Here is a 17,061-nt window from a genome sequence, read left to right on the forward strand (position 1 = left end):
AAAGTATGCTTTTTTCCCCGCCTTTTTCTGCCGTCTAGCCAACAAACTGAGAAGGGGGAGACAATATCTATGAAAACAGACATCTGAAAAGACTAACTGAGAAGATTCCGAAAAGACCAAAAACGAACACAAAAAAGACACCTAAAAAGACACCTAAAAAGACATCTAAAAAGACATCTAAAAGACCATCTGAGAACGAGTCACATACATAGTAGCCTAGCACGAACAAACATGAGAACACGAAAGCCGTTTTCGGTAATAGTGCAACTGGTGTAGGCCAATTTTTGTAATTATTGAAGTGAAATGAAACATATCACAAGTCAATCAGAAGATAATTGGCCAAATCTGTTGTCAATCGGTGAGTTGGCACGTCGGCGCCTGACTCGGGTCACTTATCGCGCCTTTATCAGGTGCCCGGAACGTCATTGTTGAACATTCCCCCCTTCACGACTTCCCCATCCACTCCGCTTTGTCGGAGCTGGCTGCTTTATTGTTTTTGTTAAGCTATTTTCGATGATACGAGTCCGCATATGAACGAGCCCTGCCCCGGCTCTCAGTCACGATGGCGTCGTACTTCATGCCATCGTTCTTCCAGAAGCGGCTCCTCAAATACGCCCTGTCTCGCCTGGGCCTGTTTGACACAGAGGCCTTGGATCCAGATAACCTAGGCATACGCTGGGGACAACGATCTACCATCGAGTTGAGGGATATTGGCCTCAAACTAGAGGTGAGTGGGTGCGGCGACCCTCCGCGGGCGGCGGGGCGGCCTTTCGTGATCATCGAACGCGACCCATGGAGCAGTGCGGGCTGACTATTTACATCACGAACTAGAAATTATCGACTCTACTCAATCTTCCTCCGTCGTGTGAGCTGCTCAGCGCCCGAGTTCAGCTTCTTCGAATCACTCTTCCCGCCGATTTCCACAACAGCGGGATCCTGTGCGAGGCAAACGGCATCGAGGTACATATTCGGTTATTGTCAGAGGAGTCGACGAAGGGGCGACACGGAAAAAGAAAGGCGAAAAGGATGACTATTCGGCGGTGCCCACACCGTCTGGTCTTGCGGAGTCATTCCTTGAGTCCGAGCCAAAGGAGGAAAGGGAAGAGCTGCAAGCCGCAATATCGTCACAGTCCCAGATCCTGCCCCACGACCCGTTAGCCTGGTCCGCCGATGACGATGACGATCTCGGTCTTGGGAGTGAGACTTTATCACTGCCGAGCTTTGTGGCCGGGTTCTTGAAAGGCGTTGTGGATCGACTCCAACTCAAGATAAAAGATGCAGTTGTGCGAGTGGACATGGAGCTGAAGCAAGATGGAACGTCAAAACGGCAACCCGAACATAAGCCTGACCTTGTCGCAGGTCTGTTGAGCGTCGGAGAAATCGATGTACACGGAGTATCTGAGAAAACTGTTAGCCCGGAGGAGGGTCTTCCATTCCGAGAGGGGAAGCGGCTCATCTCAATCGCCGATATCAATGTTGGTTTGGTTTCGGACCCCTCAGTGTTCTCAAACTACTCTAGGTTTGCCGCTCCTGCATCTCCGACGACAACTATGCGGTCAAAGGGCAGCCAGCCGTCAAGCAGAGCGCCATCACCCTCTCCATTGGATCGCTCTGATGAGGAACCCCTTTCTATGACCCAATCAACCATCTTCGAGCCGCCGCAAGCTTTGGGCAATTCATTGGAGGCATCTACATTTTCCCATGGTCGATTCTCAGACGTCGACTCTGAGTCAGGTAGTCACCGTGGTGGATATCTGGAAGATTCTCAAATATTTGGAGATGACCCCTTCCAAGACAACCCGGGGTACCTAGACTCTGTGATTGACACTCAGTTCGATGATTTTGATGACGAGCAGTCACCGGTACTATATCCCCAAGAAGACCGACGGGACGGGAGTGAATGGAGAAGCCACTTGTCTCATAGCCCACAAAGCTTGTATCAGAGCCAACCGGTGGAATACTATGACGAGCCCTTAAAACCCTCTGAAAGCTATCATTTGTCCCAATCTTACGACACACATCACAGCCAAATCGGCTCTGAAATTGACGAAGCCACGCCACCCGCACAGCATTACAATGATTACAACGAAAATGAACATAACGAAAGATCACAATTTAGCGTATCATCCCATCCTTCTAGTACATCTCCTCCACGCTCAGAGCCTGACAGCACGGGCTCACGAGAAGAAACCACAAATACCGATCTCAACGAGTCCAAGCTTTTCTCCCACGATGAAGCGCAAAGTCTTTACATGAGTGCTATCAGCCAGGATCCGAGTGGGAGCTTCATGCCACAAATCCCAGGGGCATGGGGTTCGTTCGATGGTGCATCCCACTCCCGGAGTATTCTTGATGACCGATCTAAAAATATCGCACCTATTGATCCGACACAGTCCACCCAGGTTCAAGATGAAGCGATTTCAAGATGCACGGCCTCATCAGAAGACAACACCACTGAGCAGCATGACCCGGACGACCAATCTCAATCTCAGACATTACCCAGGGATAGACCCTCAGCTCCATCATCTCCTGGGTTGCACAGAATCAATGAAATGAGAAAGTCGGTATTGACAGTTGACAAGATTTTGCTGTGGCTCTCGCCTCCTGATTCCGAAGAAGAAGTGTCGGCCGAGCCGTCACCTGTGTCACAAAAAGAGAACGCAGACAGCGACCTGAATGAATCCACAGTTAGCTTTGGGGACTCTGCACCCGAAGAAAGTCTACTTGCCTCTAGAGCTTCCAAATCTACGAGGTTCGGAAGAGACTTTGTTGAGGCACGGGCTGAGTCAAGTGCTGGAACTGAACTACCTGAAATTGCTGTGGAAGTGTTCTCTACATCCGTACATTTCGATATTGCAATTGGTTGGCTTTTAACCAAGATAGGACAAAAATTGTCTCATGTTCTTGGTACGGCTGAAAAAGATCCGTCTGAGAAGCAGTCGCGAAAGGACCAGCCTGCGCGCACACCTCCTGTTCATCTTGTCGTCCATGCTCTTTCAATAAAATTCATCGAACGTGTTTCGGGGCATGTACATTCGTCCGACAATAGTGACTCGCCTTTGTCTCCTCCCTACAGCATGGAAGATGTGATTCTTCGTCTTACTATATCTGGTCTAGATGCTTGCCTTTCAGCTCAAAGTACAACTACCAAGCTGAATCTTGGCGTGTCCAAGTTTGCGTTTGGGTTCGCCTCAGACGATATCATATTCTTTGATGAAAGATTGAAGATGCGTGAATCTACGCGTGATGTTTTATCCCCTTCGCAAGGAGATATTTCTATCTCTTTGGTCAAGTCGGCAAATCTGGCCAAAGTTGACATCTCTACGCTGCCTCTCCACATAAATCTCAATGTACAGCGCCTGGAAGAGGTCCTAGGCTGGATGGGTGGCCTGAGCACCATTCTCGAACTGGGAAGTTCCATCTCGTCAGTGTCAACAGTCAAAGGCGGCCCGCCACCCTCCAAACAGCGCCCCCGTGGTGTGCATTTTGAGACACCCGCCCCAGTTATTGACACGACCAAGGGCACGTCAGCCCTATGGAAAGTCAATGCCCGAGTTGGTGCCATCCTGTTGGATGTTACTGGTGAAACTCATTGTCTTCAACTTACTACGACCGCCGTCAAAATCGTCAGCAGGTTTGAAGGGATTGGTGTTCAAATAGACAAGGCCAAAATGATTGGACCACTTTCAATTGATGACGCTTCATCTGATACTCCCGCCAAAATCACGCTGAACAACATCCGCCTTGAATTCCTGTTTGCCCCGAAGGAGGTTGATCTCGATCGTCTTTTGACGTTGATTACCCCGTCCCAGGACAAATTCGAAGTGGAAGATGATATCATGCTAGACACACTGTTGCGCCAGCGACGACAAGGATCTGTTCTTCGTGTGACAGTGGGGCGCTTGGAAACGTTCATTTTAGATACAAGTGGGCTAGAGCCTCTCTCGTCTCTTGCTGTCGAGCTGAGTCGGCTTTCCAATGTCACCAAGTATTTGCCGGAAGACGATCGCCCTGGTATTCTCACTTTGATGCTGGTCCGTCACTTCCATGGACACGTCCACGTTGGTGGAGAAGTTGGAAACATCGACAGTCAACTTACAGATGTCGAAGTTGCACACATTACCATGCCTTCGCTCACTGCGGCCCAAATCGGAACGATGGCCGTCACTCGGAATAACGACGAAGAGCTGGTGGGGCATGCTCTGTGGCCCCCGAACAAATATCAGGACCCAGACCAGTCCTATCCGCCGGTCCTCATGGCTCGTTTCATACCCGATGAGATGGATCCTACCTACAAGATCAAACTGCACAACCTCCTTGTCGAGTACACGGTGCCATCAGTGGCAGCCTTCCTTGGATTGGGTGGCGACAAGATGAGCGGAGATTTGGCCAGTAGTATGGTCAACTCTATCGCCAATCTTGCAGAGCATTCAATGCCGTCACCTTCGATGACAGGGCGATCGATGGCGACTGAATCCAGCTCCTCGACAAAGCCGGTCAAATTGGCAGTTGTGTTCAGAGATTGTGTTCTTGGCCTCAACCCTCGCAATTCTCCCGCAAAAGGCCTTGCAGTCCTCACCAATGCCAAGTTTGGAGGAAGTATTCATGAAGACGAATCTGCCGAAGCATCGTTGGATATTAGGAAAGCCTCGCTTATGATAATCGACAACGTGTACCATGAGGATACGTATAACCTACACCAACGGGGCTCAGTCGTTCCCCAAGACACCCAGGTTCAAGCGTACATCGATAAAGGCTTTGTTCCTGTTTCTTCCATTTCATCGGCAACTGCCGGTGTCAAGCTTACCAGCGCTGAGGATGGGACAAAGTCTTTGGACGTAGAGCTGAGAGATGACCTGTTGATCCTCGAGACCTGCGCGGATTCAACTCAAACGCTTATCAGCATCATGAATGGCCTTCAGCCTCCAACTCCACCAAACGTCAATATCAAATATCGAACAGAGGTTATGCCCATCCAAGATATGTTTGCCTCGTTCACCGGGGACGCATTTGCGGCTCATCCCCCTCTTCCCAACGATGATCTGGCAACTATCCCCGAAGAATCATCCATTGAAGATCATGTGACCGACGAACTTGAATACGTCAGCGATTTCTATCCCGTGAAGGGCGCCCTTGGTGGTGTGGGCGTTGAAGGCATGGAAGCGGCCTCCGATGATCTGCTGGACAGCTTCCATTCCCAATACCAAGTATCTTCCAGCTTGACAGAATTGGACTTCCAAGAGGACCATTTTGCAAAGAAATCAGCTGTGGGTGGAACCGCTCATCGGTGGGACTCTACCCAGAACACCTACGGGTTCACCAATGACACCAAGCTCGAGCGGAGTCCTTTGCGTGTGCGTGTGCGAGACGTGCATTTCATCTGGAATCTCTTTGATGGATATGATTGGCAGCGCACCCGTGACACAATATCCAAAGCTGTCAAGGATGTGGAAACCAAGGCCACAGAACGCCGTTCCAGGGGCTCACGGATGTCACCTTCGGTAGAAGATGAAGAGGAGTCTGTCATTGGCGATTTCCTCTTCAACTCCATTTACATCGGTATTCCAGCCAACAAAGATCCACGGGAACTCCACCGCGAAATCAATCATGACATCGATGATTTCACTAGCGAGACTGGCAGTTATGCGACAACCACTACCGTAACTGGGGCTGGAAGTCGCCAGGGCCGGTCAACTTCTAAGAGGGAGAAGAAATTGCGCTTGCATCGGAGCAAACACCACAAAATGACGTTTGAGTTGAAGGGTGTCTCTGCTGATCTGATTATCTTCCCACCTGGCTCAGAAGAGACTCAGAGTTCGTTGGATGTGCGGGTCGAGGATCTGGAAATCTATGATCATGTTCCGACATCCACATGGAAGAAGTTCGCAACCTACATGCGTGAGGCTGGCGAAAAAGAGAGTGGAATGAGCATGGTTCACCTTGAAGTTCTGACTGTGAAGCCTGTGCCTGAGCTAGCTGCATCTGAAATTGTTCTCAAGGTTTGTTAACCCAGTTATAAATTACTCAGACCAGTTTCTAACTTGACTCCTAGGCAACTGTTCTACCCCTCCGGTTGCATGTTGACCAAGATGCTCTCGACTTCATGAGCCGGTTCTTCGAATTCAGAGATGAGACCGCCAAACCCTCTGATACCCCGGGCGATGTTCCATTCTTGCAGCGAGTAGAGATAAACGCCATTCAAGTCAAATTAGACTTCAAGCCCAAGCGGGTCGACTACGCAGGACTCCGCTCCGGCCGCACAACTGAGTTCATGAACTTCTTCGTCCTGGATGGCGCCGATATGGTGCTACGACATGTGATCATCTACGGAGTGTCCGGATTCGACCGAATGGGGCAAACTCTCAACGACATCTGGATGCCAGATGTGAAGCAAAATCAACTGCCCGGTGTGCTCGCTGGTCTCGCCCCGATCCGCTCCCTAGTCAACGTCGGCGGCGGCGTGCGCGACCTGGTCGTCATCCCAATGCGCGAATACCAAAAGGATGGCCGAATCGTACGCAGCATCCAAAAGGGCGCCCTAGCCTTCGCCAAGACAACCTCCAACGAGCTGGTCAAACTCGGCGCCAAACTCGCCATCGGCACACAAACCGTCCTGCAAGGCGCGGAGGACCTGCTGACCACCCCCAGCGCACCAGCCTTCGACGACGATTCCCTCGACGAAGACGAAGCCAAGAAGATCTCACTGTACGCTGATCAGCCGGTTGGGGTGATACAGGGACTACGTGGGGCTTTCAGCGGTCTCGAGCGCGATCTACTCTTAGCTCGCGACGCGATCGTCGCCGTACCCGGGGAGGTGGTCGAGAGTGGGAGCGCCAAGGCGGCCGCAAAGGCAGTCTGGAAGCGTGCGCCCACGGTCATCCTCCGACCCGCCATCGGGGTGTCCAAGGCTGTGGGACAGACTCTGCTTGGTGCGGGGAATACCCTTGACCCGAGCAATCGGCGCAAGATGGAAGATGTAAGTGGTTTCCGACAAACCTTGTTTTGGTGTGTGGCTGTGACTGACTCTAGTTTTAGAAATATAAACGGTACTGAGAGTGAGGTACACGAGGCCGGTGTTGGGCTTGGGGTCTACGGGTGGTTGGCCCTTGCATACTTCGTACATACATGCATACATATGTAGTCGATGGTCCCTTTTCTCGTTTTTCTTTTTTTTCGTTTTTGGTTTTGATTTTGCCGAGTTCATTTTTACCTTTTTTTTTTCTGATTGCTTCATCAGTTCGATACCACACCACGACCGCGTTATGATCTTAAATTGCTCTTGCTTTCGCTTTCACTTTGGTCCTTTCAAGTCATTTTTAGCTTTAGTCTGCATGACGTGGGAGTCTTGAGTATGTTCAATAAAGGATCGGGATCTTTATCCACGAGATCTATTTCTACAGATATACCAAGTACCAGGAGAAAAGCATGGCTATCCCAGTTCCTATTTCGGACTAGCGCGGTAGCATCCGAGTATACTCCTTTGGGCAGTTGCCACCCATTTTGGAAGGCTCTGTACTACCAGTCCTCCGTAAATCCCACGACCTTAAAAAAGTGCCCAGTAAGTTCCGACGATCACCTGGGCAGCCTGGGGCAGCAAGGCAGCAATCCGTTTCAATTGCATTGTGCATCATGCATGTGAAACACAAATCTGGGGGTTGCAGTCGTATTGCAGGGCAGATGACTTGGGCCGATTAAATCGAGATGAGTTGGCATGCCGATCTTTGTACCAACGGCCAACGTGTATATCTGCATGTGTGCCTTGATTCTTCCAAGTACGAGGTACGAGGCGCCCGACCATGGATCAAAGAGTAATTCAGGTTAACAAGCATCATGGAGTACGTTCTCCGTACAATTCTCACGGCCGAAAGCCGGAGCTGCTTGAATCATAAGCCATTGCGCCGAGATCACATGACCCAGTAGAAAATCCCCCTTCCTTGCATAACTACATCAACGGTGCATCACTGCAAATGTACTCCATACATACCCAAGGTACGGAGTACATGTACGGTGTACCTAGGTATCCACTATATGCCTTGGAAGGAAGTTCCGACATGAATGACCAAGTCATGATTTTGCCAGTGGAGAAAAAAATTAAAAATTCTTTCAATCGCCACATTGGAAGTCGAACCGGATAGCCAATCAAGGGTCTTAAAGCCGCCACAGCCTAACGGTCATTTTTGCCCTGTTCAGCCCGACTCAGACACAACTTCGTTCTGTACGCCGACTGGTTCTGGGCTTAAAGAGGCGGTTGGTGAAGATTAGGGAGTTGTAGTAATTGATTGGTTGGAGATGGAGACGGGAGGGTGGACACTAAAGAGAATTAGAGGGACTAAAAGACACTAAAATGGTAGATCGAGGCTGAGATCATCTGCAAGTGATTTTGGGCACAATCCTATTATGTTCTTTGTATTGCTATTCTATTCTACTATAAAGATATAAGGAGTACAACATATATCCAACTAGATAGGTAATACCCCTAGTACCCTAAATACCCCCACGGCCCCCAATACCATTGTCCACCGACTTTTTCATGACGTTGACGAGTTGATCGACGAACCATGGGTCCTTGGAACTGTTGAGGGTCGAGACCTTCCCCATTCTCTTGTTCTCTTCTTCTGGCCCTAATTGGTTCGGTCTAACCGGCTTTCCCCTGGCCCCTAACTAGTTTGACTGGTTCAACTGGTTATACACTTTGTACTCATTGTTATTTCAGTGGGTAAGGTGGATATACGCCTGAGTGAGATCCAGGCACCTTCCGTTCCCGGTTTCTACTGTTGTATTTTCTTCATTTCATAAAATTACTCTTCCTGCACATTTGTACCTTGCAGTTTTGTTTATTGTGATCTATTCATATATTGCGACCGGTAAGCCTATCTCTCTCATCCCTTGCGGCGTAAATCTGACGAATCAAGTTCAGTGTGGAGAAGTGGGTTTCGATCTACTGCATTGGATATGTCGACAATCTAAAAAGTGGTCCGAGAACAGCACAAGAAGCAGGTCTTCATACAAAGACGTAATCAGTGATATTCACAATTACAAGGCAAAAAAAATGAACGAAAACATCAACTACTCCGCCGCCAGTGACATATGGCACGGCGAGCTGCTGGACAGCCCCCTCTGCCAAAAGTGCCTCCAAATACATGACCATCATGCATGTACGCCTCTTTCCAAACCCTTTTTGGCAGACTCGGCAGACGCTTTGTCCCTCCCCCTCGATCCATCAAATCTCGTATCACGGGAGCCCTTTCTCTCCACGATTATCACAAGTTTCTCTCCAAGTCTGCAGACCGCATTGGCGATCCCGTCGATCATACAGGAAAGAAATTGAAGCGAAAAGACGCTACATTGCATTTGAACCGCTCCTCCCCTCTTTCCATCTCTTATCCTGTATCTATATCGTCTGTCGCCTCGAGTCCTCCGCCGCTGTCTCCTTCCTACTCCCACAGCGTCGTCTCTCAGTGGAGTGAAGAACCTGAGATCGGGGAAGCCCAGACTGGTAAGCTTCTCCAATTGACTTTCTTCGGTCGAAGCTCCAGGAACCTTTATTGACAGTTCAATAGTTCAGTACCAAGCAACTCAAAGCCCTCGACTACCCGTTGTCTCGGATCTAGGGACTCGTGCTAGACCTAATAGGAAGCGATTGGTAAGTTGTCTGAAACACCACACAAAAGACTCAGCTCACTGATAATAGGTCCAGAATACCTTTCGTGAAAAGCTTCAACAAAGGGCCCAGGCTCAAGCGGAAGAAGCTGAACGCGCCTCCAAACCTCAAACGGACTCAATGCTGGCCAGTGCGCAGGCCGCTGCCACCGTCTCACACGGTGGCGCCTGCTTTGAGATCCTGAATCCGCGCAAGTCGCTGGATCTAGCACGCATCGTCTCATACATTGAAGACGTCGATAATTGCTCCATGGTCTCCGCAGACAACCACCGAGACTCGACTTTCTCCATCGAGCAAGGACTGGACCGGGTGTCCCTGTCCCAATTCACCGATGCCTCATTGCCATCATTCTACTCCACCAACTCGTTGTACACCATCGAAGCGGATCCCTCAACACCCAAAGTTCAGCCGACGGACATCCCGTCGTCCTCGCCACGAATCGGCGAACGCATCCGGTCTCTATCAGACTATTCTCTCAATGAACAGAGCTTCAACTACTGGAGCCGACCTGTACAGCGCACTGAAAACAACGATATACGCATCGAAACCTATAACGACCACCCAAGCATCGACAGAGCGTCCCCACAATCACCACGCATGGCCTCTATCTCGGAAGAATCCAACCTCCCAAACCTAGCCTTCTCCCGTCGACCCTCAACCCCATCCACGCAAACCTTCTACTCAGAAAGCGAGATCGGCGAGCCGGGCTCACCCGTCTACGCAAACGGCGACTGGGCCCAAGTCGACGAGCGCGACAGAGGCATCTTATTCGACCTACCTGAAGACGAAACAACATCCGACCACCACCACCACCAGCATCATCATCACGACTACCCATACCCCCAAGAACACGAAGAACCACCAACACCCCGCGAAGCCTCCCTCGAGACACCAAGTGGTTCACCCATGTACTCCTCCTTCGACCCCGCCTACCCCTACCCAAGCTCGACCTCCACCTCCAAACTCCCACACTATCCCGCCCCCTTCGATCCATACACCTACGACCCGGTGTACTTCGACCCACACGTCCAGTCGGTGCTCGCAGCCGCGAACGCAGAGACGATGGGGTTACGGGGTAGTCCTGCACGCGCACTGGATGAGCTGCAGAGACAAGGGCCACGCTCTGGCGAGACCAGTCCTCGATTCGAGTTCCAGAGGAGGAAGAGTGATGAGCGGAAGACAGGCGCGCAGAGGAAGGGGTTGAGGAAGTTCTTTAGTTGGAAGTCTGGGAATTAGACGAGTTCTGGGAACTTTGTCTGTTGTTCGTTGCTGCTGGGATTCTGGGAATCGCCAGCTGAATGCGTGTGTATGTGTGTGTGTGTCTTTTGGACCGGGAATTCGGTTATGATTTACGTCCATTATGATTGTGAAGAGCGTGGCGCTTGGTGTTGGATTGGATTGGATTGGATGGGATGGACTGGCTGGATACGGGTCTCGATTCTTTTCTTTTGTTTCTTTTTTTCTTTTTGGGGGGTTTCTTCTACCTTGTCTTTTTTTTATTACTTTTATTACTTCTTCTACCTGAGTCTGAGACTCGCATTGTATCTATATCAATTTACACTTGACGCATGTCAACTTCGGGTTATCTTCAACTTTTTGAACTCATCAATTGCGTCTTAGAATTGTAGTAACCTTTATAAATTATTACTGACGATGACAAGAATTCAGAGAAATCAATCACTAGGAATGTACTACAACCAAGGAATGTGTCAGAATCATTCTAATCGTCTGATCATCTCGACGAAACATTTCTTTCTATCTTTCTAAGGGTATCAAATCGAGTATATACAGACTCCATCTATGGAATGCAACATCACCAGCAACCTTAACTTTAACCATAACTCAACCAAACCCAACCTCAATCATCATCCCTCTCAACCATCGAAGCCAAAGCCGAACTAACAAGACTTTTCCTCCTAAGCCCCTGCTCATTCCTCTTCCCGCCAAACCCACCATAATGATTCTTCTCAACACGACTGGCCAAAACCCCCGCCGAAGAACTCTTCCTCCTCGTCCTCCCCTCACCACCACCCTCCGGCCCAAACCGACTGCGCGCAAGCGTAACCGCCCCTCCTCCGCGGCGACGACCGCGGCGGCAACGAGCTAGGATGACAATCGTCTTCGTCGCAGAAGTCCGGCGCAGAGGATGAATCATCTAGCAGCGAGCGCTGCATAGCCTCAACCTCCGACTCGTTGCATTGTAGTCTGGAGATCTGCTGGCGCTGCATGCGGACATCTTGGTGGTAGGGATGGGGTTGGGGGTAGAAGGGGTGTCCGAGGCCGAAATCCGGTAGGTCGGAGAGGAGGTCTGGGGGCATGAAGGTTGGACTTGTTGTTGAGGAGGCGGAGGGCGAGGAGAGACAGTCGCCGACGCCGGAGTCGTCGGAGTGGTCTGTGTCTGGGGGTGTGAGGACGTAGCCCGTGCCCGGGTAGCGGCGTGAGCCGGGTGTGTGTCTTCCGGTTCGGTTTTGAGTGTGAGTGTGAGTGTTTGTGTGCTGGGTTTGGGGATCGCGCGTTGGAGGAGTGGCGAGGGTGTGTTCGTGTAGTTTTTGAGTTAGGGTTGAGATGGATAGACGTTTGTGGTCTGAGTCATAGGGGAAGGGGACGGAGGTTGGGGGTTGTTGGTTTCGGTGGAAGTGGGAGGAGCGCGAGCGCGAGATGTTGCGGAAGCGATGGGATTGTGGTGATGGACAGCGTGAGGAGAGTGGTGAGATTAGGTTGTTGTCGCTGTCGACCATTAGTCGGTCGTCTGGGTCGAGGGCGAGACGGGCGGGTCGCGACGAGGGCGATGTGAAGGAAAAGTCTTCGAACATTTTTTTTCCTCTGGACTTCGTGGACTCGATGTGGCTTTCGGGTGAATATAAAGTATGGGGAGTATAAGATTGTTGATCTGCGTTCCCTTTGACTGGAATATGGTCGGGTTGTCGGCCTCTGAGGGTTGCGATGTTGGTTGTCGGGAATTGACCACCTACACTTGGAGACAGGGTACACGGAGTGCGTATAGTGTACGGTCTTCGATTGATATAGCGCCGACAATTATTTGCCCCTCGGGAAAAAAAATTGATTGTCAACCACCGGTTGAGGTTGAGGCGAATGTCCACGTGATCGGCAACCACTGTGCGGCAATAGCCACACTTCCAAGGTTTGTTAGTACAAACAGGGGTACCTTTTTTTTTTTGGTTGATTTTTGTTTTTAGAACAAAATAAAGGGTTTAGTTCAGTTTCAAATTCAGTTCAATGAATTCATTTTTTTTTCTCTCGTTCATACCCTTGCAATACTATCAAGACCCTGGTTCTTAAATGCATGTCGATCCTAATGTGGATACCCGTGCCCTAAAGTGTTGATCTGCATCCCGGGGACTGCGAAATGCATCCATCTACAGCGTATAGTACGGAGTAGTATTGGTCAGATATATATTCAATTTTGTGTTATATGTTATGTGTTCCTGCTCCGGCACCCCTCTAGGTTATCGTCCCTACTATGATAGTGCTGTCTGCCGTACAGGATAGATCGGAATCAGTTTCACCACTTGGTCATAGAGATTTTTCTCAACCCCTATTTTTTTGTTTTTGAACTGGTTTGATCATCCAAAGGGAGTTTCATATCAGCGAGTGGCAAAGTGAACAGGCACAGTACTAGTTACCTTAAATACTCCCAGGATTTCAAAGCGGTGTATATTCTTGAGCCCGCACAAAGAAAGGGCAAAAAAGTTGCCGCCAAGTCCCAACCGAGGGTCCTCAATTCGTCTTCAATGCCATAAGGTTGAGGGCACCTGTTTCTTATAGGCGGGAAATTGAGTATGCTATCCGTCAAGATCTTAGCACCAGATGAAGAGCTCCTAGGAACTATACAGTAATAATTGGGTATTTCGGCTCTGTCTTAGTATATAAACCTCTAGCCCTCATCAAAAAATCGGCTGGAATTAGTCATGACTATGATTTCAAAAAACATCATCAGGTCCGTTTTAGTGACCGTTCTTCTACTTCTATCGCCGCCGATAAACGAAGCCTTGGTGAAGACCACCTTGGGGTTTTGATGGACTGCGGAGAACTTGCTCGGACTTATTCTCGTCAGAGTCGCCTAGACGAAGCTGTGACACTGATTATGACGACCATCGATAAGATCAAGATTTCTCGAGGTAGCGAGCACCCTGACTACGCTACCGGAATGTGGAGTTTAGGCCTGTTATGGGAGAAAAAGCAGGAGCAAAGCAAGGCCATGAATGCTTATCAAGTTGCGTTGGAAGCTTCAGAAAAGAGATTAACAGCAGGGCATCGCTCTACAAGATTATCTCAGATCGCATCATTCTCCTAACAGAGAACGGCAATAACTGTAAAGAAGCTGTCCAAGACGACTCGGCCACAAATGGCGCTGAGGACATGCAAATCAAACGTTTGCATACTACGCAGACCTGCTAGAAAGACCATGCTTAACTCGTCCCTTTGATGTGTTATTATTGATAAAGTTGATGTTTTACTAAAAGAAATACCATTAATATCGTTTTTTTCGACATCTGCCGTTCAACTACATATTACAATGCCTTCCTTGTAGACACCTTGTATATAATTAGCGCGATTCCGGAATTTTCATTCGCGAGTCTATATAAATATAGCTTTCTGGGTATTTACCCGAGAACATCTTACGATATTGGTATCAGACGCCAGACACATCACATAAAAGTGCATATTACTCTCTGTCAGCATGTCCTACAAAGTTGTCGATTTCATGGTGTTTAGTTAGAGAGCTCCGATAATACCATTCGGTACCCATACAATATTGGTTACTAATTTCTGTTATAAGACATAGGCCTTAGTACATATTATGACAGCCATAAATAGAAAGTAAAATAAAGTAGCATTATATATAAAATTTCAGTAAACTGAGGGCGGAACGGGTCCCATGAAAAGGTCCCGAGACAGGTAGCAATTTAGAGATCCCAGACAACAGACGGAATGTCTCCATCCAGCTTCATTTCTCCGAGAAGGGTTCCGGGAGCCCCGGAACGCTTGTCCCACCGAGCCACGGCAACACTTTGGCTGCTTTCAAGTGCCACCGCAACCATAGTCTGGGTACTTGCGATGCTGAACTGGCGAGGGGAGGAGCCATAGGCTGGGTACAACCCGAGGAAAGAAACCTTCTCGGCCTTTTTTCCACTAGCGTCAGCGCAGCGGAACACGGCGAAGGAGTCTTTCTTTGGGCCGAATGTGTTGTCAAGACGGTTGGAGACGACGATATGATTGTTTTCAGGCTTTGGGGCAAGGTGATGTTAGCTGAAGAATCACTATGAACGATATTTTAGGGGTAACACCCAAAACTTACCGAGATTGCAATTTCTGCGACTTTAGAGCCAGCAGGAGAAGATCCATTGCCATAGGTACTTCCCTCGTAGATTTTGCGGAAGGAAATTCCGTTTCCTGAATATGCGACCCGGAAACCAATCAAATCGTTGCTCAGCTCTTGCACCAGATAAAAGTAAACATCTTCAGATCTGCTGTTTGATCCGCGGGGGGTCCAAAACACGCCGTGCCTGGGTCCAGACCCTGGAGTCATGGCTAGTGGCTCGATCGGTTCAAGAAGACCTGTCGATGGATTGACATAAAAGACGCGTACGACATCAGCTCCAAGGTCGGGTACAAGGACAAACCGTCCGGTAGGGTCGACAACTACTCCATGGGGATGGGGGGAATCTTGTCGAGAAGCGACCGGCCCGGGAGCGGCCATCTGGTATGTGAAGGTTTGTTCATGCTGGAAAAGTCCCTTGACAGGGTTCACAGAATACGTCGTGACGGAAGATCCTGAGCTATAATGCCAGAGCGAAGTCAGCAGCTCGTACCGTATCACGTGCGACTATCTCCAGGGATTCGATCGAAACCTACTAGTGTGCCGCAACAAAGAACTTGCGCTCCTGGACCCCAGGTGCAGAGTACATGGCAGACATGACAGGGCCGGCGGGGGTTTTCAGTTGCGCAAGCTTGGTGAGTGTCCCATCTGGATGAGTTCTCAGGGTGCTTATAGTGCCATTGGGAGCATCGATTGCTTCGTCGAGGCAGTACAAAACACTATTGGGACTATCCAGCATCAACCAAGACGGGCTGCTACCGCAGTCAGTTGTCTGGAAGAGGGTAGACAGCTCATTGGATTGGGTAAAGTTCAATGAGGTAACAAAACCAGCGTATGATGCCGCATAAAGCTTTGTAGCAAGGGCAGCGTGCCCGAAAAGGGATGTTGCAAAAAATATAGAAAACGATTTCATTGGATCTCTTCCTTCTGCCTTGGCAGTTTGGGTGGCAAAGTTTGAGAATGAAGAAATGACTGAGGTAGTCGACACTTTTTCTATGTCTGACAGTTTGCCGTCAGGGAAATATCGAAATGAGTGAATTCCCCACCGTTCCACTCATCTTTGATGTATCTTTGTCCTTTAATCCTATTATTTGAGCCAATGTACAATTGATAGTGTATGATTGTCTCCTATCGCGTACATGGCGCACGAGGTCCCGTAAATGCGTTGGCACTCTTGGCGCCAATGCAGTTTTAAGTTTTTGATGACCGTCCTTCACGGCATGCCGAGATATGAACCCCATTGAATACGATGCCGGTTGGTAACAAATCGAGGCCCAGATCTAGGCCAAGGCCGGAGAATATCTTCGAATTACCAAGCAGCCATTGGCGAGACTTTCGTCTTCGGTCTATTTTGGGATGTTTCCTTATCAGCCATGCTTCATGAATTATATGATTATATCGTACATGGCTTTCAAGGTTGCCTTTGCTATTTTTGGTTAACAAGGTACTTAAAAAAAGAAATTGAAGTTCTCTGGCGCTTCCGAAAGTCTACACTTCATATACTGAAATCAATGATCATGCACAGTCCATATATTACCACGCCTTCCAATTCAGACATCGGATTCGAGATTTGCATACAAGATTAATGTAGTTCAATCCCTGGGGGACTACCCTGTACCTAGACATAGTATGAATTGGCATAGTGATCTACTGCTGGCATTAAACGTCAGGAAGTCCCACTTCCTCGTATTCAACTTAACTATATGCGCAGAGGGAGCGCAGAAGGATTCGATTTTACTCAGCTGATGAAGGCCCCACCATTTTGAGAATATTATCTTAGTTTTCAGCACTGGTACACATTCAAACTAGCTTATTTCTCCCAGATAGGACACCGGTGGATGGAAGTTAGTATGAACATAGTTTGACCGGTCTCAGGCACCACATTGCCAATATGTGCAGAACTTTATCCATGCAGATCAGCCGGTGAGTTCACTCTTGCGGTCCCTGGATCTGATGGTTGATAGCTCACCCCTATTGCATCCTACTACGTGTTGTATGCGGGCTCGTGGAGCCCTCCGTAAGTTTCATTCAATCACTCGAAGTTTGGTATCAATATAGT

At 49.1% G+C, this 17,061-nt stretch overlaps 5 protein-coding genes across 5 annotated transcripts; 3 read left to right on the forward strand and 2 right to left on the reverse strand.

Annotated features, from left to right (window-relative positions):
* Window positions 1-562: 562 nt before the first annotated feature.
* On the forward strand, window positions 563-7,053 carry atg2 (uncharacterized protein; the record flags this gene model as incomplete). The annotated part of the gene is made up of 5 exons (XM_057272996.1): window positions 563-727; window positions 832-960; window positions 1,014-5,999; window positions 6,053-6,976; window positions 7,036-7,053. The coding sequence occupies 5 exons, from the start codon at window positions 563-565 to the stop codon at window positions 7,051-7,053; spliced, it is 6,222 nt and encodes a 2,073-aa protein (XP_057141175.1).
* A 2,100-nt stretch (window positions 7,054-9,153) lies between these two features.
* N7471_000276 (uncharacterized protein) lies at window positions 9,154-10,897 on the forward strand (the record flags this gene model as incomplete). Its single annotated transcript, XM_057272997.1, has 3 exons — window positions 9,154-9,496; window positions 9,561-9,643; window positions 9,692-10,897. 3 exons carry the CDS (start codon window positions 9,154-9,156, stop codon window positions 10,895-10,897), a joined length of 1,632 nt encoding a protein of 543 aa, XP_057141176.1.
* Window positions 10,898-11,519: 622 nt separating this feature from the next.
* Window positions 11,520-12,474, reverse strand: N7471_000277 (uncharacterized protein; the record flags this gene model as incomplete). Its single annotated transcript, XM_057272998.1, is given in 2 exon segments — window positions 11,520-11,764; window positions 11,775-12,474. 2 exon segments carry the CDS (start codon window positions 12,472-12,474, stop codon window positions 11,520-11,522), a joined length of 945 nt encoding a protein of 314 aa, XP_057141177.1.
* A 1,292-nt stretch (window positions 12,475-13,766) lies between these two features.
* N7471_000278 (uncharacterized protein) lies at window positions 13,767-14,080 on the forward strand (the record flags this gene model as incomplete). The annotated part of the gene is made up of 2 exons (XM_057272999.1): window positions 13,767-13,900; window positions 13,930-14,080. The coding sequence occupies 2 exons, from the start codon at window positions 13,767-13,769 to the stop codon at window positions 14,078-14,080; spliced, it is 285 nt and encodes a 94-aa protein (XP_057141178.1).
* Window positions 14,081-14,589: 509 nt separating this feature from the next.
* N7471_000279 (Cytochrome cd1-nitrite reductase-like C-terminal heme d1) lies at window positions 14,590-15,915 on the reverse strand (the record flags this gene model as incomplete). Its single annotated transcript, XM_057273000.1, has 3 exons — window positions 14,590-14,910; window positions 14,982-15,462; window positions 15,539-15,915. 3 exons carry the CDS (start codon window positions 15,913-15,915, stop codon window positions 14,590-14,592), a joined length of 1,179 nt encoding a protein of 392 aa, XP_057141179.1.
* Window positions 15,916-17,061: the final 1,146 nt, after the last annotated feature.

The sequence above is a fragment of the Penicillium samsonianum genome (assembly GCF_028829775.1).
Source record: "Penicillium samsonianum strain IBT 33392 chromosome Unknown utg000001l_segment0_segment0, whole genome shotgun sequence".
NCBI lineage: Eukaryota > Fungi > Ascomycota > Eurotiomycetes > Eurotiales > Aspergillaceae > Penicillium > Penicillium samsonianum.